Here is a 27,751-nt window from a genome sequence, read left to right on the forward strand (position 1 = left end):
AAGTAGTTTATGATGCCAACACATTATTCCCATGAATGATTCCTAGTAAACTGTTTATGCCAACTGCCGGTTGCTTTTGTTTTGTTTTTATGATTTATTCGATGTTAAACGAACCCACTTAAACTATAGTTGTCTGTATGAATCAGTAATTTTCATGTTTCTAATTAAAATGTAAACAGTGTAATGAAGACATCAAGTTTTTAGGCAAATGTCTCATCCAATGCCACTTGGGGTATGGTAATTACTGGAGCAGATCTATGGATGCTCCTGAATCCTCTACAAGTCCAGATTAAAAGCATTACTGCTAAATCTTGCCTTTTACACCAGGGAATTATGTGCTCTAACCTATTCCCAGTTTGCTTACAGATGCATATCTGCACTAGCCTTTATAACTAGTCATTAAAAAAATGGAAGTTTACCACATAAATGGAGCAATTTGTGTTAAAAAACTAATACAGGATTTAAAATAAAACCTGCTTTCAAGATTATGATTACACATAACACAAAAACTCATCAACTAACTGCTCCGTTAAGAAAATAAAACCGACCAAAAATCATTATATAGTTCGTATGACTGGGATTTTTATTTAAAAGAACACAATTGATATTTTAAGACTTAGAATTAAAATGATTGTTTCTCCACAATTCTTTTGTTCCACAAATTGTTGTGTTTTTTTTTTAAACCTGCTATTTAGAAAAATACAAAAATTAGCGTGCCTTCACGGAGAGTAAGTGTAAGTGGCTTAGATTCCTTACCCCTTCAAATGCAAAATGTGTTTGATGTGCCACTGAAAATCTTTTGTCATTTTTGTTTCCGTCTCAATGTCTGTATCTGAAATTTGTCAGAATTTATCCTAAAGCAAATGACCTCTCCTACGTATACTGAAGGAATACAAGTCCTCTCCTGCTTACAATTGTTAATTGAGCCTGTCTGCTGCAACATCTCCCCCCAACCAAATAAATCAGCATGCTTGTTTTACATATTTACTGACAAGCACTTGAATAGTCCTCTATTTTATTATAACACTGGGAAGGGGGTGTCTCCTTGAAGTAATGCATCTTCTCTTTCTTGCTGTGCTATAAGTAGTTAAAGCTGCAATCCACAGTAATATGAAGGGGTCTAAAATGCCTGGTACAAGGAGATTTTTTCCCCCATTGGACTCAAAGTCCATATTCTGACTGGTATGGCCAATTTTCTTATTATTTTTACATAAATGCTAGACAAGCATGTCTGCTTTGCAAACCTGGATTGTGGAGATGAGAGTGCAGAGAGAGAGAGAGATTGTGTGGTAGTGGGCTATTTTACAGTCCATGTTTTATTATTAAAGTAGTATATATAAATAAATGTGTATTCCCTGTCAGGAAAATCTGATCTTAGATTGCACCAAACCATAAAACATCTGGTCCCTAAATCATAAACTCCTTAGCACAGTAAAGTAAAACGTTACATTTAGGTGTTTGCTTGAAATGTATTCTTCCAGCAATAGCAGATTAAATTAGATAAATAGTATTCTGAAGGCTAACGCTTCATACCATAGTTCTGTTCTAAATGACAAGGGTTGCAAGCAAAAGCATCGCTTTTATTTAGCTTTGTGGAGGAAGAAAAAAACGCTAAAAACAACATTTTATTGAAATATGGATTAAGACAATGGGGAAATCCTAGCCTTCCCTCCAGTTCCGAGGCCACGCTAATCAGGTGTAATTTTTAATGAACACTAGCGGTTAGGTGCTCATTCAAGGTATTTCATTAAAAATAAACATTTCAACCATATCAAGCTGTAACCTTTCTTGAAATGTAAATGAATGGTTTAAATGAGAAGATTAATAAAGAAGGGACGTTCCAATTCCAAGCATGGCATGCTATGTATTTTTAAATTTGTCTATGCCAGATGCTGTCAGTCAGAACAAAAAACTGTCCAAGCAGACAATCTGTGCGTCTGAATGTTGATCATGTTGGAAAGTAAAGGGGGGAGGGGGGGGGAGAGTGTGTCAAGGATTCATGGTCCTTCATCTTTGCAGTAGAGCAAACACGTCTCTCAGTATAGCGACAGACAGCTGCTTCCACTTTCTAATGTGCCCTAACTTAGATCACTGAAAGAATTGTCAGCACTCAGAGAAACACACAAAGATAACACAGCCAGCTGCCATGAAGGGGGAAACAGCACAGCTCAGAAGAAATGGGATTTGTTCCATTTGCATGATGCTGGCTCCCTTGGGCCCCTTTCTTTCAAATCCAAAGCACAAAAGACAACACTTAACATATTTGCTTAAAGATGACAACCTCATGTTGATTTCATTTGGATGTAACAGTGTCAGGATTACAGATATAAGAATATATTATATCTGTAACAGAGACTGACAAATGTATCCATCAGTGAAACTGTCTGATTCATCTGCTTATACAGCCATTTTACCATCCCAAGGGTGCCATCTAAGTAGTAACTTTAGAAGACTGAAGGTCTAATTTTATTACACCACATTTCAACCTACTAAACAATATTATTTCTAAAATAGATCATTTTTATTGGAAATCTCCCTGATGAAAAATCCAGTAGACATGGGAGAATTTATTAACTGTATGGGTCCTTTGAACTCAATATACTGCCCATTTTAAGCAACTTCCTTTATATACGGTCAAAACCTAAGATCACATAATTGAAAGTGAGTTTAACACATATGTAATAATAGTATCATTTTAATATTACAACATGGTATCTATTTTAATAATACATCATCATAGTCTGTCACTATTTGAAGAGCCCTTGCTTGGTATTCTGAAACTGTTTACTTAGACAGCTTTAATGTACACTTGCCTCAGTGTTGTGTCAATTCTTCAATAGGAACTCCATAAATAATTATTGTTCTCCAATACATTTTGGTCATCTACACAATGTGATTTTTGCTTTAAGTATACATTGGGCAGCCTAGAAGACACGTGAATGATTTAAAACTGAATAGACTACCCACGAGTCATTACAATACAGTACAGCTATGGAAACAGTGATCCAAACTGAAGTGTGCATGCGTCTATGATCCTCTTTTCTATACAGTTGTATGGATTGGCTCTTTTTCAAATCAAATGAAACAATTAGGCGATAGTTTGACTTTGTTTCCAAATGCATTTCTTTGAATTGTTAAAGGGGTTCTTCCCGCCTTCCACACCTCCAAATGAATGTGAATAATGAAATGCTGGTTACATGTGCTGCTTTGTCCAGAGGAACTCTAAACTGCTTGTTGCTATCTGCTGGCACATAAGAATTGCACTGTAATTCACTAGATTGGAGTTGTTTTGTAAAATGGAGTTAACTGCTGTACGTGGAATTTCAGCACAGCAGATGGTTACCAATCATTATTTTCAATTTGTTTAGCTTCAAGTAATGTAGGGTGGGACTGGGGGTGGGGGAGGAGGGGTTAGCACACTGGCTTTCAATAAACTAGTGCTAGGTGTTATAGCGCACACACAAAAATGTCTTTCCTTCCAAACTATAGTGAAGCTAAGAAAAAACTGATTTGATAGAAAGAAAAACACACATTTTAAAAGCGGCATTTACGTGTTGGTCAATCATGCCCTATTTGTGATCTAGAGTACATTTTAAATATTAGAAACGGATTGTAAAGTTTCCAAAGATAAATTGTCTCTATTCATGTCTTGCCATCATTCACGTTTAAAATCACTCTTCTGTAAGTGGCTCAGTTGTTCAACTGGAAATGGAAAAGGAACCATTTATGGACTAGTGCACATGAACAAAATTAAGCTGTAAATATCTGGGCAGGGCCATTATTGAAGTCTGGAAACATCTGGGCCTGAAGCCCAAGCTAAGCCCCACTCCCACCATGTTCAGGTAATTGCTTAGATGATTTATAAACTTGCTGTTTCTATTAAAATAGCTTTAAGATAAATGAAAGCCACTGAATTTCTGTGTGTGTGCATGCGTGCGGCAGGGGGAGGGGAGGGCAGGAGAACTTCTCACCCTTCTTTGGAAAGATGCAACATTCCTGCTTCAAAGACAGCACTCACACCTTTCTAAATTCATACTAAAGGCATAATACTACAATGTGCCCATCTAGCAGGACCGGCTCCAGGCACCAGCTTAACAAGCAGGTGCTTGGGGCGGCCAAGGGAGAGGGGCGGCACCTGCGGCAATTCGGGAGCGGCAGGTCCCTCACTCCCTCTAGGAGCAAAGGACCTGCCGCCGAACTGCTGCTGCCGATCCGATCGCGCCTTTTTTTTTTTTTTTTTTTTTTTTTTTTTGCTTGGGGCAGCAGAAATGCTGGAGCCGGCCCTGCCATCTAGTCACAACATTTTGAATTGTTTAGGGACTTAATATCTTCCTATCAAAATTCATGTTTAAGGATTTTGTTAAACACTTTTTTTTTTTTTTACTTCTTATCAGAAATAATTTATTTGCAGCATATTCATGAGATCCATCTGAGAGTCTACATACCTTAACTACCCTGATTGACTCAGTGCGCATCTCCCCAGAAATGGAGTCAATACTCAGCATTGAAAAAGCAGGCTTTTGGTGAGGTCGTAGCACCTGAGATCAAGTGCTAGTTTTGACAACATTCATCGAAAATGGTTTTCAGAAAAACCTGAAGACAGGAGCCGTATTTCTGGATCTGACAGCAGCATATGACACAGTCTACCACACAGGGCTCTAAGTCAAATTGTCAAGTTCACTCCCAGCATGGGTAGTCAACATAATTGACCTTCTCCTCCACAACAAACATTTCCAAATGCACACAGGAGACAGAATTAGCATGTGGAAAGACAAGCCAATGGTTTACTCCAAGGCTCTGTGCTGGCAGTGACTGTTTTCAACCTGTATGAACTTTAAGCTCATCTAGACCCGTAAGTTCACATACATGGATGACATTTGCTTAGGCATCCAAGCATGATCATTCCCAGAACTTGAAGGCTCCCTAAAGGCAGACTTGATTAAGATAGCCAAATACTATACTTGGTTGCATTTACAATCAAGTGTGACAAGACAATTTCAAGGGTGTTCCATCTTTACAACACAAGAGCAGACCAAGAACAGAATGTATTTCTCAATGGGTATTACTTAGAAACATGATTCCCACCCAGTCTATCTTAGAGTAACCATTGATAGATCTCTCACATATCTTAACCACTTGAGGAAAACTGTGGCTAAGGCAACAACCTTCTAAGCAAATTGGCCAGCACTTCATTGAGAGAAAATGCTCAGACTCTCGGATCATCCAGTTTAGCCCTCTGTTACTCTGCAGCAGAATACTGAGCTTCAAGTCCGGCTCCTTTCATCTGACATCAACTTGGTTGATACACAGCTTCATTTAACCATGCACATAATAACTGGGATGATTTGACCCACACCAGTACCGTGACTCTCCATGTTGAGCATCATCACTCCTCCACACATCCGTTATAAGGTTTATACAGCTCGAACGGTTGAGAAGATCAGGGCAAACCCACGCTACCACTATACAAAGACCTCTTCAACTACCCAACAGCACACATGTCGTCAAAGCACCCATCATGGGCTCACTTGCCCTGGCCAGATTTCTCAGTGACGTCGATATGGCATGAAGAATGGTCTGCAGCTGATGTCAGAAACCAGTCTCTTATAACTAACCAGCCCACGCATGTACCCGGCTTTGATTTGCCATGCAGCTCTTGAGTCCTTTTGAACCTATTTTGAATGCCTTCATATGTCTGTCTGTCTGTCTTTGGCCACAGCCCAATGTCACACATCATTGACAACTGACCTCTGACCAGATTGGATGGTGGTCTGAGGACTCTGCACTTCGCTGATGAGGCTGCCACAGATGAGCTTGGCAAGCTCTACATCTGATAAGAAGACCCTTGTGCCACGTGACTAAAGCCAAGATCAGCAGAGGCACTCAGGCTTGACTCTCCCCACCCCTTTGCTATGAAAGGGAAGGGACAATAGATAGGGCATTTGCCACAGGATCCTCTTCCGTTCTGGAACTCGCTCAGCCCGAACCTGTCAAGTTTCAGGGCATATTATAAAAGTTATCTATTTTACAGGGCTGCTGAGAAAGGTTGAGGGTCCTGGTTTTCAGGTGGAGCGGGATAGGCATATGCTGTCGGTGCCTATCATATATTGGCTGCTAGGCTACATTTTATTTCTTTTTTACTAGATCGTGTTGCTGGGTGATATTTTGTGATTGTAAATATAACTATTTTCAGAGCACAAGATCTTCACTGTAAAAAGACGTTTTATATTTTTTACATCTATTTAAAATAAATAAATACCCTAACTGCACTTCCAGCACTCTCCTACCACCATTACTACCTCTTCATATAGCATCCAAAAAAGCCATGTGGATTAGATATGGAAAAGGGTTAAAAATGCAGTCCTCCAAGTGCTACACTTTTTCATGTTATTGAAGTTTCTATGTCATGCAGCCTATTGCACAGCCCCAACATGCAATTCTGCACTAAAAACCAAGCTGGGTTTCTAAGCATATGCAGAGGTTAAAGTGACACACACTAGTCAACTCTTAGGGGGAAAAGCACCAGATGACTCATGCTGCAACGCCACCATTATTTCTCCAGTAAGTTAGCTATGCTTTATCCACAGATCATTAAGATGTAAAAATATGATCCAGCACTTTCCGGGATTGGGCTCTGCCTTAATAAAAGGCTTCTGCTTTCTCATGCAGCTAGCATTATCCTTACACTGTTGATCATCCATTCACATTATGCAGCAAGGAGAACTAACACTTTACATATACGATTGTATCACACTAGGAATTCGCTAGTGAATCCTGCATGTTGTCAATTGTTGACTCTCAAAGCTATCTGTCTGACAGACCTTGGTTTAGCTTCACCTATGAAGACTGCATTTGAATTTTTTTTTTTTAAATAGTGCTTTTCAAAGAGAGAGAAAGAACTGGTTGACAAAGGATTAAACGTAGGTCTCTTGACTATAGTCCAAGTGACCGACAAAATGAACCAAAGCACTCCCCTAAGCTTTTACTTCCATTCTTAGATTCTCCCTCATTCTTTATTATGCTGTCTAGAACTACGCTGTGCTTCCTTATTGTTGAGATTATCTATCCAGCTTCAAATGTAAAACTGTAATGTATTCATGCAATTAACTAAGCAAAATTTGTCTATAGTAACACACTTATCTGTGTGATAACCTGGAGGGCCTAGGTTCAATCATCAACGACTGTAGATACTTTTCTCCTACACAGAGTGTGCATGCTCAAACTGAATTTCAATATGAATTGCCAAGATAACATCTAGAAGTGTTTCAGTACTAAAGTGCTGCAATTGGAAAAAAACTAGTAAGCCTTCAGTAAAGGTTATTGGCTTGGTTGGTGACTATTGTGTATGGAAGGATCAAAAAATGGATTTTTTTGGGTGGGGAAGGAGAATGGTTATTTCATGATGCCAAAGCCAAGAATCTTTTGTCTTTTTTTGTGGGTTTTTTTGGTTTGTTTGCTGACATCTCCAGGTTTGAAGGAAAACATGAAAACGAAATATTGGGCCTGAGTCTCCTCTCTCCTACACTGGTTTTGTTTCAGTTTAACTCCACTGATTTCAATGGAACTACACCACCATAACATCGGTGTATTGGACTGGAGAATCATGGTCTCCAACTAATTATCATTTGAACATTTGATCAATTCTGATTTCCCTTAAATTCTATAACATCACTTGCTATAGCACGAATGACAGATACACGAAAGAAAACGACATGGGGATTCACAGAGACCAAATGGATAAAGCAACACAGGATACAGGACAGCTCCTGAATTTAACCCCAGATGAACTCATTACCTAGATTTTAGTACAAAATAAGTTAACAAGTCTCAAATACCATAGGCTTGATTCATGGGGAGTATTTACATGGACAGTCCCATTGGGTTAAGAGACATCCATTAATGGTTAAGTCAGTGAAGTGATTACACCAATTGCTCATTCACCACAGTTGATTTGCTTTTTTGACCTTATAGAGGTTATTACTTAAAATAAATACATAAATACAATTACCATGGCAGGATATTTGACTCCAATATGGTATTTCTTATTTTAAGTAAAAATAGGTAATGGTAAGTATTTCTTTTTAGAAACTGTGACCACTACACATCCATTTCTTCTTAGATTACTGTCATGTTATAAAAAAGGCACACAAATCTTATACTTAAAACAAAAGTTTTAACTTTCTAAAGCACATTGCAGTGTGCAGATCTGCATTCGCTCTTGAAGGCTAGACAGAGTGAGGCTGCTGGAGCATTAGAATCCCTCTACAGGCTGGATGTCTGGCTAATTAACTTTCTGATATTTTGCAAAATGCAGCGGCAGCTACATGCATTGAATCTATGAACAATGAGTACTCTTCTTTAAGACATATATTCTCAGATATCTTAAATATTAATACTGCAAACAAAACCTATACAAGGTTCCTGTCTACTATAAATATGAACAGCAGAGGAAGGCATAAATTAAAAATCCATTATTTAATCAGATCATAGGTGCTTGGGCACAGTGCCTAAAATATACAGATCATCTGGATTTCAAATGTACCTGCCACAGATGTACTTTAAAAAAAAAAAAAAAAAAAAAAAAAAGGAGATTTATTCCTATCTACTGAACAGTGACTCAGTTAAGATTCTAATTATAATATATTTAAAGTACCCCACAAAAATTATTGCTATCCACACATACAGTTCTATATAACTGTGTGTGTAGATTCCCAAGAGGCAAAAATATTTTGAAGGTAACTTTGGGGCCAAATTCTGCTCTAGTATGCACATAAAGAAATTTTATAGAGTTATTCTGTTCTTACACCAGTTGAGGATATAGCCCACGGAGTTCTTAATAACTTAGCCCCACCTGCATCTGTCTGGACAGAACTCATGACATAGATACCGTAGATAGATGGATTGATTTGTTTTCTTAAATGGTACATGACTTTTATTCTTATTATCTTACTGTTGACAGCAAGTGGATCCTATTCAGCTTCTCATGAAATAAAACTTGTTTGCCTGAAATTCTGCATGTGACCATCCACAACACCTGAAAAACCTATAACAGCAAATCAGACTACAACATAAAAGAAATGTTTCTTGACAGCAGTCATCCTAAGCAAAATGTGCATATACACGTTTGATTTCTTCCAGCAATTTTCAACTAGGTAATGAATACATTAATGGCTATCCAGTTTTCATGTTATAGTCTTTTGCATAAAAAAATATTCACAAAAAACACACTAGTTTGATATTCACTGATTTAAAAAAAAAAACAACAACTATTACCACAAAAATGCAAAAGAAAAAAAATAGTTATTTTCACCTCTAAAGGGATAGTTAAATGATAAATTAACATCATTAATGAAAACCTTACAATACTACCATACCTACCATACTTGATTTGCCTGTGGAAATTACTATTATACGACAAAGCGTATAATCTGTTCTGATTGGTGAAGGTGGGGAGAAATCAGTCGTTAACTACTACTAAATGAACAGTTTTCCAGTGCAGTTGTCTTCTAATTAAATCTAAGTGTGGAGCACAGTCACTGAGATGTGCTATAATAATTTGTTTGGGCTATATTTTTCCCCCTTTGTTTTTCCTTCTCATGCTCTTTTTTTGTTTTATTTTTTTCCTGCTTAGCAGAAATACCTTGTACCTTTTGTAAAGTGAGCAAGAAGAGTTTCTTGCAAATTCCATGCAAAGGCATATATCAGTGGCCATCTCCCTTAACCCTCTTCAGAAAAGTAGCTTATCAACTTCTTAATTCTTTCTATTGACAGGTACCTGCTCAAAACCTCAGTACCCTATCCCAACCTTTGTTCCAAAAATCCAATGTTACTGATGATAATAAAAGGACAGCCTATGTTGAACTAACAATAAGATAGCTAAGTCAATGGTGCAGAACAATATCCAATGGTTCTGTATTCCAGTAGTAAGTAGTTGCAGAGAAAACTAAAATTAGTCATAGGGTCTTTGCAATTTAGCTCCCAGCTACTCATAATAAAGTTACCCTATCATGAATACAACCACTTACTGATATTCTGAAAGCTTAGTACCCAACGAGGATGTTTTTAAGTGATTGTCAGTTTTTAATCAGTTTATGATCTTACAGAAAAAAAACCTCATCTAGTTGAGATGGAAATGATTTATTAGATCATGGAGTCTATCCCCTCTGTCATTACAGGATATAGTTTACCTGGTAGAAGATAACAGATATTAAATGGAACAGATTTAAAATGTTTATTAAAGCTAATGTTCAAAATCAAATTTACAAAAGTTAAGAAGGAAGGTACTGTACATCTGGGGTCAGGCTTGAGTTGTAAGAAGTTACAGGTATCAGTTACAAGGTTCACAAGATACATATATAGCACATAACCAGCACAGACCCAGATTGGGGTGTGGGAGTTTTTAAAGTGTCAGTGAATAAGTGATTTCGGGTATGCCACCCATAGAATGTATTTAGAGTCCAAGTCAGCGTTGTTGTAGCAAATAAGTACATGGGTGGCGTGCGTCCCTTGGTTCGTCAGGGGAGGAAGTGGGTTATTTTCCCTGACCAGTAGTCTTGTTTACTCATCCCAGTATTGACAGTGTCCCGTGATGTGCTCCGTGTAGATGTCTCTGGACCACCTGATGGTGTCGGACACCATGATCTGTCTCATGAGCCGGGCGTAGCACCAACCGACTACACACGCTCTCAGCACTGGCTCGTTGTGAGGCTCCCACGCGCCTAAGGCTCCCATGACCAGGGTGTGGATCTGGACCTCATAGCTCTGGGCTCTTAGGGTGTCGGCAAGTAGCGTGTATATCAATACCTTCTGAGCTTGGGCCTCGTGGAAGGCTGGGGACCTGTTTTCGAAAGGCACCGTGATGTCCACCATGAGGATCTTCTGCTTTTCCTCGTTGGTCACGACGATGTCGGGTTGCTGTTGGCTGTCCATTCCAGGGATGGCGGAGTCGATGGTGATCTTCCCCAAGGACGGCGGGATGGCTTTCACCAGCCGGTTCTGGATGGTGCTGCCAGGCTCCGGAGTGGTGCTTACAACCACACAGGACGTGGGGCAGGGTCGCGTTGGGATAGCCACACTTCCTACAGTGCTTGTCCCGGCTTCTGTGGCAGACGGCTCCGTTGAGGGGAACGCAGTTGAGCCAGACGCAGTGGACGTACCGCCAGTCAGCGAACCTGGTGAAGCTGCCCCTGAGGAGAAAGTGGTTGCTGGCGTCCCACTTGCTGGTCACCTCAAGCACCTTGCCCTGATCCACCTTCTGCTTGAGGTTCTCAGCATAGTGGCAGCAGATGGCGTTTTTCAGGGTCCTTTCCAGCATCGTTCTGGCGATCGGGGTGATAATGGTGTGATCCGAGGTCTTTATGTGTGGCACCAGTACTCCCAGCTCCCAGCGCTCCTCGCACCACTTCCAGCGGCAACCAATCCTCTTTCCTAGGCATCTCGAGGTGTTGCGGGCCTGGGACCAGAGAGGGGACAGGTCTCCCCCCTCTCACCCAAACTCAGCTTCTGGGGAGCCGCTCAGGTAAGTGAATGTTTAAAATCAAATTTACACAAGTGAGGGAAGGTACTGTACATCTGGGATCAGGCTTAGGTTATGGGGAATTGCAAGTATCAGTTACAAGGTTCACGAGGTAAATACATATCACATAACCAGCATAAATCCAGATTGAGGTGTGGGAGTTTTTAAAGCGTTAGTGGATAAATGGGCTTGGGTATACCACCCATGTAATATATTAAGAGTCCAAGTCAGTACTGATGTAGAGAATAAAGTACATGGGTGGGGTGCGCATCCCTTGGTTCGTCAGGGAAAGAAGTGGGTTATTTCCCTGGTCAACATTCTCGGTTACTCGACCTGGTACTGGCGGTGTCCCGTGATGTGGTCTGTGTAGATATCTCTGGACCACCTGATGGTGTCAGACACCATAAGCTGTCTCATGAGCTGGGCGTAGCATCGACTGACTCCGCATGCTCTCAGTACCAGCTCGTTGTGGGGGGTCCCATGCACCCAGGGCTCCCACGACGAGGGCGTGGATCTGGACTTCGTAGCTCTGGGCTCTCAGAGTGTCAGCCAGCTACACTTGATGTGTCGGTAGTGATGTCTATGAGACTCCATAGAACGCACTGGCCTTCAGATGCGCAGCATACTCTTCCTGCATTTATTAAATTTCAAATATAAAAGGTTTTCACAATGGGTGGGGGAAAGCAGGGAAAGTAACAGAATTGCTTTGAAAGAAATGGAGAACTCCTGTTTTGCAAAGATTGCTCTACATCAGCCAGGCTTAAATAATGGTATTGCAAATTGAGGCCCAGGGAAATTGGGGACATATAAACAAGCTTTGTCATTCACATCCCAAACGGTTTTGGGGGTGTTTTAATTTAAAATGTCTGTAAATCTAGATCATGGGTTAAACTATTTTGTTCCCTTTCTTGTGCCACTCGAGCTGATCCAGTGCTCATGCCAAAAACAAGTTCATTTTTAGCTCAAGAGCAAAGTGACAACTAGTTAAAATGCCAATTCGCCTTGTAAAAATAAATAAATAAATAAATAAGTGCTGCTCACGCTGGTATGCTACTTTTACTTAAATCAACCACTTCAGTATTGTAAAAAAATAAATAATAAAAATTTAAAAAAAACCACAATACTAGGTTTAAAAGAAAAAGGAAAAGGAGGGCATGAAGTCACTTGAGGAGATCTAACCTTTCCAGTGTAACAGCATAGCTAATTATTTGGTTGCGATTTAAAAAATATTTCAATATCACTAGACACTATTATCTGTACATACAGCAACCACATGGAATAATGAAGGAATCACTTCTTAAAGTCTTTAAAATGGGGGGAGGGACATGGATGTGGATTTATATACACACAAACACACACACCATTGTGTAATTGTCTGTAAAGAGCTTGGAAACAGCTCACCTCTTCCAGATGTATGTCAAGATCCTAGGGTTACTTTCTCACAGCTACAAGGTTTCAATACAGAAACCAATTCACTCTAACCTAACTCATTTCTGATTATTATTAGAAACTCATTATTTTAGGCCATTTATCTTTGTAGTAGTTATGCACCATTAAAGAGCACAATGCCCGTAATTGTTTAAAAAGGAAGAAGTAAAACCAGGAAAAGTTTCTGCAATTAGAATATCATCTTTTTAATGTTTTGCTAACTAGCTGCAATATTTAGGTTTATAAACCAAACCACACTTCCTGAATTACAGTCAGCTTTAAACACTCACTGTAAGTTCATCTAACAACAAGGGCATTTGAGTTCTTCTTTTTAGCTCTGCTTTTTACATCCCAAAAACTAGGAGTCAAATTCTCCTCAGAGTTCCACTGAGAAAACCCCATTTGTGGCATGTCAAGATAGGTGCATCTCATAATTCAAGCCAAAAACTTTTCAAGTTCTGATTTTGGAATGCTCTACTTGAGCCATCCAAGGCCTGGTTTCCAAGGGCATTGCAAACTACCAACTCCAAATGAAATCAATGGAAGCTGAAGGAACTCAGCAAGTCTGATAAAGGCAGCCAAAATCAGAGGCCCAAATTGCACTTCCTAAGTTAACATGAGACAACATCCCATGAAACTCAGAGGATTCCATGTTTGGTGAGGGAGAGGGAAGAATCAAACTGTACCTAATCAAAACCAAGACAGAAGGGTGCACTACAAATAAGACCATTTTTAACCAGAGTTAACTATAGCAATAGTTTTACTATAACTAATTTAAGGAGCGGATGTGCCTTTCAGAAATATATATTCTGCTAGTTACTTGAATGAAGGACTCAGTTGACACTATTTTCCCTTTACTTAAGTCCGATTTTGAAAATTACCATTATTCTATAGGATATAAATGACGTTGTCCAGTGCGTGGAAGATATATCACACTATAGCCCCTTCAACTTGAGTTAATAGTTCAAACCATATAAGCCTACATTAATAAGGTTACAGTTGCTAAAAAAAATCATCTGCATAAACATATTCATGCACAATTTGCATTAGATATATTTGATCTAGATCATCTAAATCAAGGGTTTGTCAATTCAACTTGCTATACAATCCCAATTTAAAAAAAAGACACTGTATGTTAAAATTTGCCTGTGAGATGGCAGTGTCATTGACAGATTTCTTATCAACAGACATGCCAAATCCTGAAAGGTGCTGAGTATCTACAACTAAAGCCAATGGGATTTGCAGATGTTCAGCATTTTGAAGGTTTTATACAAACAGCAATGCCATATGCGTTAATCTGAAAACGGGCTGAAAAATCTCAACACCAGCATTATGGTACAGTACTAGTTCAATTAGCATTACTGCTGAAGTTGTGAAAATGAAGAATGAAAAAACCTTGTACATTTTACACCCATGACAAAACACTGAGGCACAGTGTTGTGAAATGTTAAAAAAGCAGTGTTGTTAACCAGAGAAAAATTAAGAATGACAAGATAGTTACATCAACAGTTTCCAAAATATATTTATGCCTTTCCTTTATTAAAATACTTAATTAAGATTCATCAACAACCCTCTATATAGATGTAAACGATTATTTAGTTGGTAACTTTAAGACAGAATACCTATACAGTTTTTATATTAGTTTCAAGTGTGTGAGTATATATGTGTATATTTTCTGCAGTGCTTCATTAACCGTGATAAATACACAAAAGCAGATTTTATAAAATTATAGAAATGAAAATAAATTAAACAATGACCCTTAACTGCATAGTTAGTAAGTGGTTTATAGTCTGCTCCCATATTCAAAGTACTTGTCTTGCAAGTTCAGAACTTAGTGATTTTCTGATTGAATTGCTGAGAGAAACAGTTCACTCATTTTCTATAATTTTCTCATGTTTACAGAAATGTTAATCTGATTCTGCATTTGTGAAGGACACAGTGCATTCATTTAATTTTGAATTTATGTCTTACTCAATTATGTACATAAAGCAATCACGTAAATTAAAAATTCCTCCGCAAACTCCACATAGATCTTTAAATAATAAGATAAAATAAAAATAAACAGAATATTGTTTGTTGGCTAATTTCATAGAAAGTACTAGACCTGATCTATATATTTATTTACCTTCTAGAGATACACATAAGATCCCAACTGTGCTGATTTATACAGCAACATTACACTATTTTTTTTAGATTCCCATATATGTGAGTAATCAATGGAAACAGAATTTTATTAATAATTAGGCCAATAAATCAAGAATTTATTTTTACAATTCTGTATACAGTATATGGTCCACAAAAGACCAACAACAAGGGATTCAAAATAGGCTCAATTCTTTTCCTTTTCAGATACAATCCTGTAATTTCTAAGTACTGGAGGACATAAAAGAATAGTTACTTCTATGAGCTCTTTTGATATGTCTCTTCGTGGTGGAGCCATCCATGAGTGATGGGAGATATCTCTTTTGAAAATAAATGGTGCACCTTCAAGGTGTGTTCAGAAACATTCTTGCTGGACCTTCCAGTGTGTCTCAGTTTTGACTTGAAAAGGATACAGTACTTTATTTTTAAATCTGTTTCAGGTATCACAATGTGATACCTTATATCAGTCAATACCTGCAAACCTTGTTCTCCCAGCCTAGACTAAATGTTGCTTTCTACACGTCAACACAGGAGGCTGAAATAATTAGGTTGGTGAGGAGAGGATGGGGCAATTTAGAATGGGTGGTGACAGTAGCCTAACAAACTAAAGTTCACACTTTTAACATGACATACTGAAGGGTTAATGTTACTGCATATAAAGGTTACCTTTCCTCCATAAGCATAGCTGTCACACACATTTATATGGCAGCACTATCAGTTCACAACAGTCAAAATGTCAATACAGATACTATTGTAAAAGACTGATTATATTTGTGTATAACCCTCTTTTTCCGTCACACCGTCTGTTGTCACACAGCAATATAAAACAATTGTTGGAACCCCCTCCCCCTTCGATCTATAAGCCGTAATACACTTATTTTAACATAAGCTGTACTATGCACAAATGTCAATGTAGAAATAAACAGCTCTTTTAACTTGATTAATTAAGAATTAAAACTAATTGCATAAACCCTTCTGTCATTCATTAATGATACCCATTTGCTTGCATTCTGGGATACAGGAGACAAGTAGAGAAGATAAACTTACTGAGAAGGGAAATGATGAAGTCATTTACAATATCTTAAAAGGGGGGGACACAACAAAACTCCAAAATATATCAGGAAGAAGCACCTTTAAGTGACAGTTTGCAGTTATTACTGGGAATACTTATGCAATCTATCCTCAACTCTCCCCCCATAAATATATAATTTTCAACTTCCATTAGAATTAGTAGGAGTTACAAATGTATATCAAATTTATTCCTAGGTATTTATTAAAGAGATCATACAAAAAAAGTTTAAATGCAATGTATAAGAAACAACAATCTTAGATGACCAAGTTCCATTGAGTGCATGCTCTCATTGCTAGAGTATAAAGCAAACAACATGCACGTTGCTGAAACCCATTTGTCACCACCAAACTATAATCAGGTTGCATGTGCATACATTCCAAAATATTGCACAAAAATTGTTGGATGCAGTGGCAGTGTATCCACCATTCATTGCGAGGCACAGTATGTATATAAGGTGAGCTGTGGAACAAGCATATGAAACCTAAATAAACCATTTGTTTTAAAAAACAGACCATAGGAGGATTGATTATATGTTCAAAATAGAATATGAAAAGGTTACAAAAATAGCAACACTAATTACAAGTGGGGCAAATGAACCTCCATAGCCAAAAATGTACTGCTATACTGAAATAATCTGGTTAATATCTATTTCACGGTAACAATTTGGTATTGTAATAAATTAGATTCAGACAGTACTAGTATTTGGTGTACTGTATCTTAAAGCACATAAAAACTGTATTCACAATTTAATAAATATCAAAATTTGCTACTTCAGCAATGTATTCATATGGGCTTTTGGATTATGTACTTAAAAACACGCTATTTTTAAAAAGATACATATGCAATTGGTATGACACTAATATATATATCATTTTTAAATATAGCTGAGACGGAGATGAGTTTTTTTTCTGGTATGTAAAACATTTTAAATTGAAATATCATTAAGTTTTATTCCTGTACTTAAACAAAGGAAAAAAAATATTTTGGGCTTCCTATTATACATACACTAAATAGGCATAGTAAGAAATGTTACAGATCTGATTACAAATTGTTTAGTGTTGTTGAAGTAGATTGACAGGTATAGCTACTAGTACCTTATGAACAAATGTGTATATTGTCATTTTCATATTATCTGCCAAATACATCAGAGCAACATAATTCTGTACAAAAAACAGAAAAATTCAAATTCTCATCACTGTAGCCCAACTGCGAGTAATGTTAATCCAGAGTGCTTTCTTCGGGTTAGAGTATTACTTTCTGATACTCCTCATATCCTAAAACTGAACATTTTAAATCTAATTTCCCTCCCAATTTCTGGAGTCTGTGCTATCCCAAATCAGACATCTAGATCTCCTTTCACTATTATCCTCAATTGTCAAAAAGTTGGTCTTACTAACATCAACAAGTATTTACAGATCATAGAGTTAAGGCACCATACTAGTTTGTAGGTTACTGCAAATATAGATCTCCCTCTAGGAAACAGTATACACACTCTCTTTAATGTGCCGATTGTGCAAGGTGCTGAGCACCTCTTTTAAGAGGCTGAGAGACCTAAACCTCCTGTGGCCTCTCAGCTGGTTTAGGGCACCTTGAAGGATCAGACTTTGTATTTGTAGAATTTAGGAATATAGCATATTGCAGCTGGATTTTTTTTTTTTCTGTTCTTCTGTTTTAGCCACTATCTTTAAGGATACAGATTAAAGTGAGGACGATATTTGTGATGTTTTGCGATTTAGAGAGCGAACGTGCAAAAATGAATGCTTGCAAGAATTTGGAAGCAACAGATATTTTTGTGCTTATATTTCTCACTCTCACAACCTTAAAATAGGGTAAAAGGTCAGATGCCATGTTGAAATGGAATCAAATACTCTAGTAATGATTTTCAAGTTGAAAGACATTCCTTCACCTAGCTCTATTTATTGGGACTTTTTATTTTTTACTTAGAGAAAATTCCAAGCTTATTCCCATCCTAAATTCCCCAAAGTGATCTTATAAGGAAGATAATGTTTCACTTAAAGGATACTATCTCTAGCAGCAAGAGTTTAATACGCTGAAACAATATCAGGGATATGCAATCCTGAATTTACAGTTCTTAAAGTTACCTTTATAATTATACATTTTGGATCAGATGCTTATCTAAAATTCCATATATTTTAATATAACATTTCAAAAGGAGCTTTCAATAGGTCAAAATTGGTATTTTTATTTAAAAAACAGTGGGCCAGATCCTCGGGTCCTTTGATGCCAATCTATACAAACCAAGAATCTGGCCCAATAGCCACATTTTCAGTTCAAAGTTATGACTGTGAAAATTAGACTATTATTTTGTTTCTCATATACTTTCTCAATAATAAAAAGGACTCTGAGTTAATATATTTCAGATTCTTCTAGTGTTGTCTTTATGCCTTTTACTTATCAGTGACTAATCAAGTATTCTCGATCAGCTGTATACCTCAATACCTCATAAATATTTGCAGAACAATTTTCTCCAATCACAAAAAAAAATCAATAAATCAATGTAAAATTCCAGTAATTTAATTTATCAACTCCATGGTAATAAATCTGGCACTTTATAAAAGTATTATGTGAAGTTTGTTCTCTTAAGGGATATATTGATTGAGGGCAAAAAGCCAAATATATTTCTATTATTAGATCTGAGACTGCTACATTAGACCAGCATGTTAAAAACAACATACAAGTGTTTCACACACACAGCTCTCATGCTGATTTTGTACCACCAAAACCATTCCTAACAAGCAGATTAGCTGATTAATTGATGATTAAGACTGCAGAAGATCAGTCATTACATCTGGCACTTCTTGTATGCATACATGTGTTTAACTTATTGACAGTAAGCATTCAGAATGATTTTCATCTAGAGACTCCCTTTTAAAAGCACATGTAGGGCATATAGTCAAAAACTGATCTTTAACTATTTTCATGCACCATAAAATAGTCTAAGTTGGAAAGTGAGGTTTTGAAGTTCAAGCTTTGCTACCTGAAACTACACATGATGAAAAATTCAATAATTGTACTGTTAATAATTAAAAGATGAACAACATCAGAAGAGGACTGCAGCTGTATGCAACTGCTAATGAAACCCACATAAAAACCACAGACAACGATCTCATTGTTATTACAGTACAAATCTTAAAATGTTGTGGGGTACAAATGTATAATCGATGCAGGAATATTTTCTTCATTAATTTTTTTACACTGTGTTTGTAACATGAGCAAGTAGTTGCAAAAGAGTTTGTGAAGTTCCATTTTTTACTGATTGGTATAAAAAAATGCTACCTTTAGATTTACATCAAGAAAAAATAGAGAGAACACAGTTTTGACTCAGCTCAAAAGTAAAAGTCTTTAAAAATCAACAGCTAGTGATTAAAGATTGTCTTTTTCGCTGACAATTGTGTGAGCAAAATATTAATTAAAAAAATCTTTCTATGCTACTACAATTCGGACAGCAGATATTCCTTTATTTCACAGATGTTCCAATGGATAATATAAACAACTGGATCCTGTACTGTACGTATCTTGTTGGGGGAGAAAGGGGGGGGGGGAAACACCAGGTTTGCGTAGGAGTCACATCCTGTTACAAACATCAAACAACAATGAGGCTTTATTACCATGCTATTATTCCATCATATCAAACATGATTAATTAGCAAGTATAACACTCACCAAAACTCCCACCACGCTTCTGTTTGCTGCCTATTTGCAAATGGAGCTATATGGAATATCAAGCAGCCATAAGCAGCATTAGTCTCACTTATTGGAGGCGGGAGGGGGAGGAGAGAGAAAAGGCAAGAGAGAGAAAAGGTCAAAGTGCCCTATTTACTTTACCCAAAAATAAGGATATTTTTAAAATACCTATGTAGGAACTTCCTTGATAATCTGTATAACTTCATGCACAATGAAGTAAAGAAAAAAGTTGAAAACAAGTTAGTTGATGTACAGTTCATTCAATCATTGAAAATAAACTGCATAGGTACTTTGAATGTATAGTTATTGCAGTTTTAAATAAAAATACAGTACTTCAGCTGGAATGAAAATGTGGCTCACATAACGAAATATGTCAGTAGAAAGAAGGTGAAAAGGGGGAAGACTCCTAATATGTTGCAAGCTATGCCATCCAAATGCCACTTTACTTGCCATAAAACAGTTTGGCAGTAGGAGAAACTTTACATTATGGGAGATGTGCGGAGGATGACAAATACAGCATGAGAAACACAAAATTGAAATGAAGGCAGAAAACTGGGATTTGTTTTTTTTCCATCAAAACTTTGTAAACAGCACCACAATAGCAAGAAGGAAAAGGTCTTTCAGTTTGAAAGCAACAGATGCACTACTGAGCAAGAAAGCATGCCTGATAAAATGTATGAACATACAGACAAGTTTTTATAAGTATGAACATAAATGCACGTGCCACACATTCAAAGTTAAAGTTTTATTATGGAAAAAAATATGACGAATATCTGATACCTCCTTATTTTCCTCGGTTCTGTACCACAGTACAGTAGTTACAAAATTTTGGTTTTGTCATACCCAGAGAGAAGTGATTTTTAAATTTATATTCGTCCTAGTTTCTTTAGCTTTTTCAGTTTTATAAATTTAGAATTAAAAAAAAACCCAACAACATCAAAGCAGTTTCCACCTCCAATCTAACTTTTAGAGGATCAATGTGACAAGTCACTGCTTGATAGATGTTTCTCTTGATAAACGACTTGTTCAAAAGAGACATTGTAGTTTTCATTTCCTGACCACAAAACACTTTTAATTTGCAACAGCAGAGCTGCTCGAGTGTGACTAGTTCCCACTTTCCAGCCTTTCAGGTTTGTGGCTGTGTCAGGCCACATAATTGGGCAAAACAAAAACTAGAAAGGAGGTGCATCTGCTGGCAACAATAATTGTATCAAAACTTTTCTTCAGACATGTAACTGATAATATTTCATTTAAGAGTGGGCTTTAAAAACAAACAACACACAAACTAGCTAAGATTTTCTAGGGAACAAAGCACATCTTAAAATATTTACCTAAACGCCTTAGAATATACATAACTGCCTAGCACTACTATGTTTATTGCATATTTCTATTAATTATTATTATTATTACTACTACTATCATCCAGGAATCACATTGAAACATCCACCTGTCCACACCATCCAATTTCAGCTATGAGCATACAGTCCGATTCCCGATTTAAAATTTATAAATGTAATATCCTCCTCATCACAAGCAGCAGTCCAATCTGCTCTGAATATATATTACAGCTTTAACATCACAGAGGGAAATTTCCCATCTGGCAATCACATTCGCTCCAACAGCTCTAGGAGAAGGAGAAAAAAAAAAAGCTTTGTCCCCCTCTCGCTCCTCAAAACATTTCTCAGGGCAAATTATGTGCATCTGAAATAAACAGTTGCCTTATTGATTGCTTTAAAGTCAACAAGTTCCAAATGCAAAATTCAATTAGATCATCCCCATTGTATAGCAGTCCAGCATATATGTGTATATATACACATATATATATATATATATATACACACACACACACACACATACACAGAGTCACCTACAGCACCAAAATAGGAGTGTACATTGTGCAACTGCTCTCTCAATCCCTTTCTTGCATTCAGATGCGTTATTACGAGAGATCAACCACCACACACTCCAGATTCCCTCTTTCCCCAGTGTTCTCTCTATCCTTATTTGTTACTATCACATGCTATTAAAAGTCAGCATATCTCCCCACCACCACCCTTTGCTTGTACAAAATAGATTAATAGCTGTTTCTGTTGCTAGTTCTCTAGTCTTAATTGCATATCTGGAAGTGTACATACTGCACCGCAACAAGGTCTATTGAAATCCCCCATGCTCCATTTTATCTGACTTTTTTGAGGGGGGTGCAGGGGGGGGCAGATGGGACTGCTGGGAGGGTTGAGAGTGAGAGGTTTAAAAAATTAAGTCAATTTGAGCATCTGATTATTTCATTCTATTAGACGTTAACAATAAAGCAATGACAGCCAGACACATGTACACTAGCATAAAATATCCTGCTCATCAACGACAATAAACAATCGATCACAACTGTATTTTTGTTTTGTTTACATGCAAACCATTTCCTCCCCCATCATCAGCTAAAACCTGCGGGAACTGATTATGCCTAAAGTGGGGAGAGATCAGCTGGAGTTCAGAGAAACAGTCAATAATATCATTAGTTTGAAATAGAAAAATACTGTATTTTAGCCGTGTGTATGTGTATATACAGAGAGACATATAGGTGTGTGTGTGCATTTGTTACTAAGCGTTTTTCCTTCTCCAGTCACTGAATTTTACTAATTTACATACTATTTGAGTTCGGTGGTGTTTATAGTGCACTGCTAGTACCATGCAACTTTAGGTTTACAACTGAGATCAATACAATGGACAAACTAATTCTAAAATCAAAGAAGAAATGCTGGCAAGAAAAAATGCTTATTTACACAGTTGAAAATTTACCATTAAACATTAGGTTTATTACTAGTCATATTCACATGCAAATTCCTCAGTGCTTTATCATGCTATTTAAATTTGTCTTTGCTATTTAGATGCAAAGGAAGTAGATCCCAAAACGGACATACCATAAACACTGGTGCTACTGATCATTTCTTGCTGGCAGCACAAAAAGCTGAATTGGATTTTTCACAAGCAGGAATTCCAAAGGTTGCTTTTCATTAAAGCCACTTTTCCTCTCAGCTATCAAATGTCACTGCCTTGAAACGTGGGCCCTTTCGTCAGGTATTCATTTAACCTACATGCATATAATTAAGTGGGAAAGCAACATCAACAAAAAGGGGATCTCAGATCACAAGAGAAGAAAGAAAGGGAAAAAAAGCACATGACCAGGAATGCAAGTCCATGTCAATTTCACTCACTCCCATTGAAACTAACAAGAGCTCCAGGGAGGATAGTAATAGGATCAGTGGATTGTATATACCATTAAATTATACATCTTTCTCTCCGTTCCAAGCCAACAATACGCCCACCACGCTGTACCCCCTCCAAGATGATGTGCTTACATTTTACTGCAACAGCTCCTCTGACATAGTCATGTCCCCCCAGCTAAGATTTAACCCCAACTTTTGTTCTACGAGATTCTTATTTGCACTTATTTACTTAGAAGTAAGTTCCCTGAGAAAGCGTAGTCCCACATTACCTGCACTTTATTATGTTTAATACAACTTAAAAATAAATCAATTAGAGGAAGGAGGTTGGGAAGGATCTTGCAATCGCGAACTCTTAATCTCCCTACTATTGTTGGCAATGATCAAGAAGGAAAAAAAAAACATGCACTGCAATTGTATATCTGTACTTTCCAGACTACAATTAGGAAAGCAGGCTGGAAATATTTACTATATTAAACGATTGCAAATTAGATTAAATATTTAAGGCACAAGCAGGCGATTTTAAAAATATATATATGTCTGTGTTGGATAGCTTTAAGATTAATTTTTTTTTAAAAAAATGATCGCTGGAAAAATGCAAAGGATCGTCTTACCTGCAGGTTTGGTACGAGAACGCGATAGGTTAGAGTAGCATCGATCCGCTGTGTTTGCTGATGAATAGGGGCTCGGGTTAAGTGAAGGTGCCTATGATTTGAAATCATTCCAAGTTTTTGAAGGGAAGACTGACTGCAGCCTCTGCCATGTTGGAATTTCAAACCCAAAACAGCTGCTTTGCAAGGAGCCAGCATGCCAGCAGCTGGACGCCTGCGCAGAGCGCCGCCGAGCCAAATTCAAATCACTTTCACACTAAGAGCCAAAGATCAGTTTTCAAAGGGGCGAGGGGGAGACACGCAAGAGATTCATGTGCCGGGAGAGCTCAATGGCTGCGCTGCACAGGGCCGTGGCTGCACAGGTCATGTTACATGGCAGGGGCTGCTGCCGCTTGCAGGGGAACACGCAAACACGGGCTGGAGGTGGCCGGGAGGTCATGGCAAAGCAGCCCGAGCGCTCTCACTCTCTTTCCTCTGTGGCAGCGGGGGAAGCGGGAACTAAATGAGTTGGGATCCCCACTTCCATCCCTAGCCCCTGCCTCCCGCCGCAGCAATGTTCCTAGAGCCGTCTCCCCCTCAGCAGCACTGTCTCCATGTCCCACCCCATCCCCCAGCGGCAGCAGCAGCGACTCCCGAGCTCCCCTCCCCCTCCCCTGAGCAGCGGCAGTGTCTCCAGTGTCTGCAGCTGCCCCTCAGCCATACCCTCTGATCAACAGAGTTGGTGGGCGGCATGACAAGCTGTGGCAGGGTGACCCAAGTGTTAGAGAGGGAGAAGACTGACGGGGAAAGGTTCAGTGGGCAAAGGAACTAAGGGGGCCCCTGGCAGTGCCCAGCATGGGTTTGGGGGAAAGAATGAAACAATATTTTTTAAAAAATAAAAATGTTCTGCTTCTTCCACCCCACTCCCTGGTGCTGACCAGCTGGGGCTTGGCATCCCCAGGCTCCTGCCTGTCAGCTGTGATTTCTCAGCCTTTCTTCCTCTGGTCTTAGCGCCAAACACACACAGACAGGCACACACCTTCTCTCAGTCCTCAACCCAAGAGGTCTCTCTCTCTCACACACACATGCCCAGTTCTGGAAGAATAAGCACAGGGTGGGAAGGCAGAGGGTCCTCAGTTCTGAACCTAGCTCTGCCACTGACTCAGTATATGGCCTTGGGCAAGTCCCTTCACCTTTGTCTCAGTTTCCCCATCTATTAAATGGGGATGGTGACACCTACCCAAAGAAGCCGTGTGAGGATTAATTAGTCAACGTTTGTATAGTGTTTTGAAGATGTAAAATGCTATAAAAGTACTAAGAATTCTAATTCTCCTCTCTCCAGCCAAATTCATGCCTGTGCCCATACTCCACTCAGCAAATGGATGAAGTGAGATACTCAAGGCTTTATGCCATCTTCACATTTCCCTTTTATGAAGTTATGCCACTGCCGCTGCACTGCTGTAGCGCTTCAGCATACACACTACCTATGCCAATGGGAAGGGTTCTCCTATCAGAGTATGTAAGACACTCCCCAAGAGGCGGTAACTAGGTCAACAGAAGAATTCTTACATCAAACTAGTGCCATCCACCCGGGAACTTAGGTCAGTTCAACACCACTCTGGGGTGGATTTTTCATACCCATGACCAACCTAATTTTCTAGACCAGGCCTCAGGAGTTGCCTCAACTTGAGCCCAGCTGTCAACACCTTCTATCTGACAAGCAGAAACAAGCGAGGCATAGGAACACCCCATCCACACTTCCTTTCTCCAGCACATCCCCAGCAGCTTCAGTGGAATGGCACAGAACCGGCTGCTGGGAGGAATCCGCCAAAGGATTCTTAGGATTGCTTTCCAACCTCTTTAGGCTGGCAGACCAGGCATAACGTGGCCAAACACCACAAGTCAGGCTCTCTCACAAACACTCAGTTCTATTCCTATCAATCTCTCACATAAAACACTCTTCTCTTGTATACCCACACGTATCTATGTCTTTCTCCTACTCTCACAAACCATTTCCCCCTCCTCTTTCTCTTGCTAACACATACAATCCCCATCTCTACTCACACTCACCATGACAGGAGGGATTCCACAAGGACTATTTTCATTCCTGCTCCCAGAGCTGGGGAATTTAGGACTACAAGAGGATCTTTATCTTCTTCTGTGCTAGTGAGGAGGCAGACCCTGCCCCTGCCCCCCTGTTCTGGAGGAGGTAGGGCACATGGTTGTCCCTGGTTAGTTATACTCCCCTCTCCCTGATCCTGAAAGTGGTGTAGAGATGCTATGGGTGGATCTTCATTGCTTTCAGACCTGGGGGAGTTCGATCAGATATTCAAAGCAAGAAGACAAGATGTACTGTGTGACATGGGAGTGGACAAGAGCGGTGGGGAGGGATAATTTTTGCTGGAGAGTGAGGGAGGTGCATCCAGTCGGAGTGATGGCATCTTAGAGAAAGCTTGCTGTTCCTCTTTGTGCCTTTCCTGCAGCAGCACATCAGGTCTAGGAGCAACCGTGAAGCAGATGCAGAAAAACAAGGGAGGCCAAAGTGAGATTTCTGATTTTCTTGGGAACCTGCATTCCCTAATTCCTGGGGAAGGTGTGGGGATGGAGATTCCCTAAGGTGGAGAGACAAATGACAGGGTGGCAACATATGACCAATCTGATGGAAGATGGTCCTTGAAATGTTCATGCATTCAACTAGCTCCTGGGTAAATTTCGCCAGTTGGGTGGTGGTTCTTTCAGGAGGCCAGGATCTTCAGGTGAGGGCTGGTGGGTTAGAAAAACACAGACAAAGCAATATGGGCTAGATCCTTGGCATGGACTAGATCAGTGGACAGAAAGCCAGCATAACCAGCTACCAGGGGATTCCATTAGTGAAAGGGGAATCTCTGGATTGCAAAGAGTGGGTATAGCCATCACTGTGAACCCAACCTCACACCCCGGTTGCCACCCTAGATATAGGACGCCTGTTTGGGGTGTGACTGGAAAAAGACAGTGTCAGCAGAGCATAGCCCCAATTGCAGAATGGTCCTTTCACACCATTTAACTCAGTGCCCAAACAGAACTCAAAGCCCAGGGGGAGTGGAACTAACATGGCTTTCAGCCACCTTTTCAACTTCCTAATCTAATCAACTTGGGCTTCTCGAGGGGCTGGAGAGCCTCCTGGAAGATCTCCAAAGCATTGGGGTCCCAAGTTACAGCACCTTCCTGGGGCTACCTATGGGCCTCAGTATGGATCAGAATCTCCACAGAACTATGAGAAGTGGCCCTGCCCCCAACATGCTTCCTATGAATGTCTCTGCAAAGCCTGCACAGGGGGAAACCTCCTCGGCAGGAAGCAGGGCCTTTTGGGCCCGGGCCCCATCCTCGCCCCTTGACATCTCTCTGGCCCTTTTACATAGAGTTAAGGGGGCAGAGTGGGGGGCGGGTGACTAACTGTCAGTTAAGGAAGTATGTGCTGTGGATGCTCCAACAGAGGACACATTTGTTAAACAAGTCATTTGTCATATTTGTTAAACAAGACATCAGTAAAAGCCTCCACAGTTTAATGGAACCTCAGTTTAGAATGTGCCTATTAACATTGCCTTTAGCAGCTCATTTCCTTGTCTTTTTTCTTTGCAAGGACCAGGGAAATTAAGCGCAAATACTAGTATTAATATAAGATTAAGGGTGAGCTTAAAGCAAAATTCACAAAGTTAACATTTCTAGTGAAACATTAACCTGGCCCTGTTGTGCATACTGTTTGTAGTATTTTCTACTCCTGCTTTCCTTGTTAAAGGTAAACTTTAATGTACCACTGTTTATATACACAATGTACAACAAGATTGCCAACCACAAGCATCAAAACTCATGAGTCAGGGCCCCTTCACATCATGAGATTTTTAAAAAATATATGTTTGGGGTTCCTTTTATTTTCCTTGCAGTTTTTGAGACTTTAGGGTTCCGATTTTCTGACTTTTCTTCACAACCATGAGGGCTAGAAAGGTACTTAAAAAAATGAAAGCTGAGCTTCTTGCATAATTACTGGACTTTAGGAGCTGGGGCTTTAAGAAAAACACTAGATATCACGAGAATCAGATTTGGCA

The 27,751-nt window shown here is 39.0% G+C and overlaps 1 protein-coding gene across 4 annotated transcripts in view; it reads right to left on the bottom strand.

Moving 5' to 3' along the window:
- The window catches only part of FIGN (fidgetin, microtubule severing factor), a 109,921-nt gene extending 85,700 nt beyond the window's left edge, over positions 1-24,221 (bottom strand). For 2 of the 4 annotated variants that reach the window (XR_004647674.1, XM_034785728.1), the window contains exons 1-2: positions 23,694-24,221; positions 22,777-22,946 (exon numbers count right to left, since the gene is read on the bottom strand). Coding sequence is in view for 1 of the 4 variants with exons in the window: in XM_034785728.1 (XP_034641619.1) it covers positions 22,777-22,801 (25 nt within the window). In the remaining 3 variants the exon portion in view is untranslated. Of the gene's footprint in view, positions 1-10,047; positions 12,147-22,776; positions 22,947-23,693 lie in introns of those variants that run through there. The other 2 variants (XR_004647673.1, XM_034785729.1) reach the window with 2 other exon arrangements.
- Between the last annotated feature and the right edge of the window lie 3,530 nt (positions 24,222-27,751).

This window comes from Trachemys scripta, chromosome 11, assembly GCF_013100865.1.
Source record: "Trachemys scripta elegans isolate TJP31775 chromosome 11, CAS_Tse_1.0, whole genome shotgun sequence".
Lineage (NCBI taxonomy): Eukaryota > Metazoa > Chordata > Testudines > Emydidae > Trachemys > Trachemys scripta.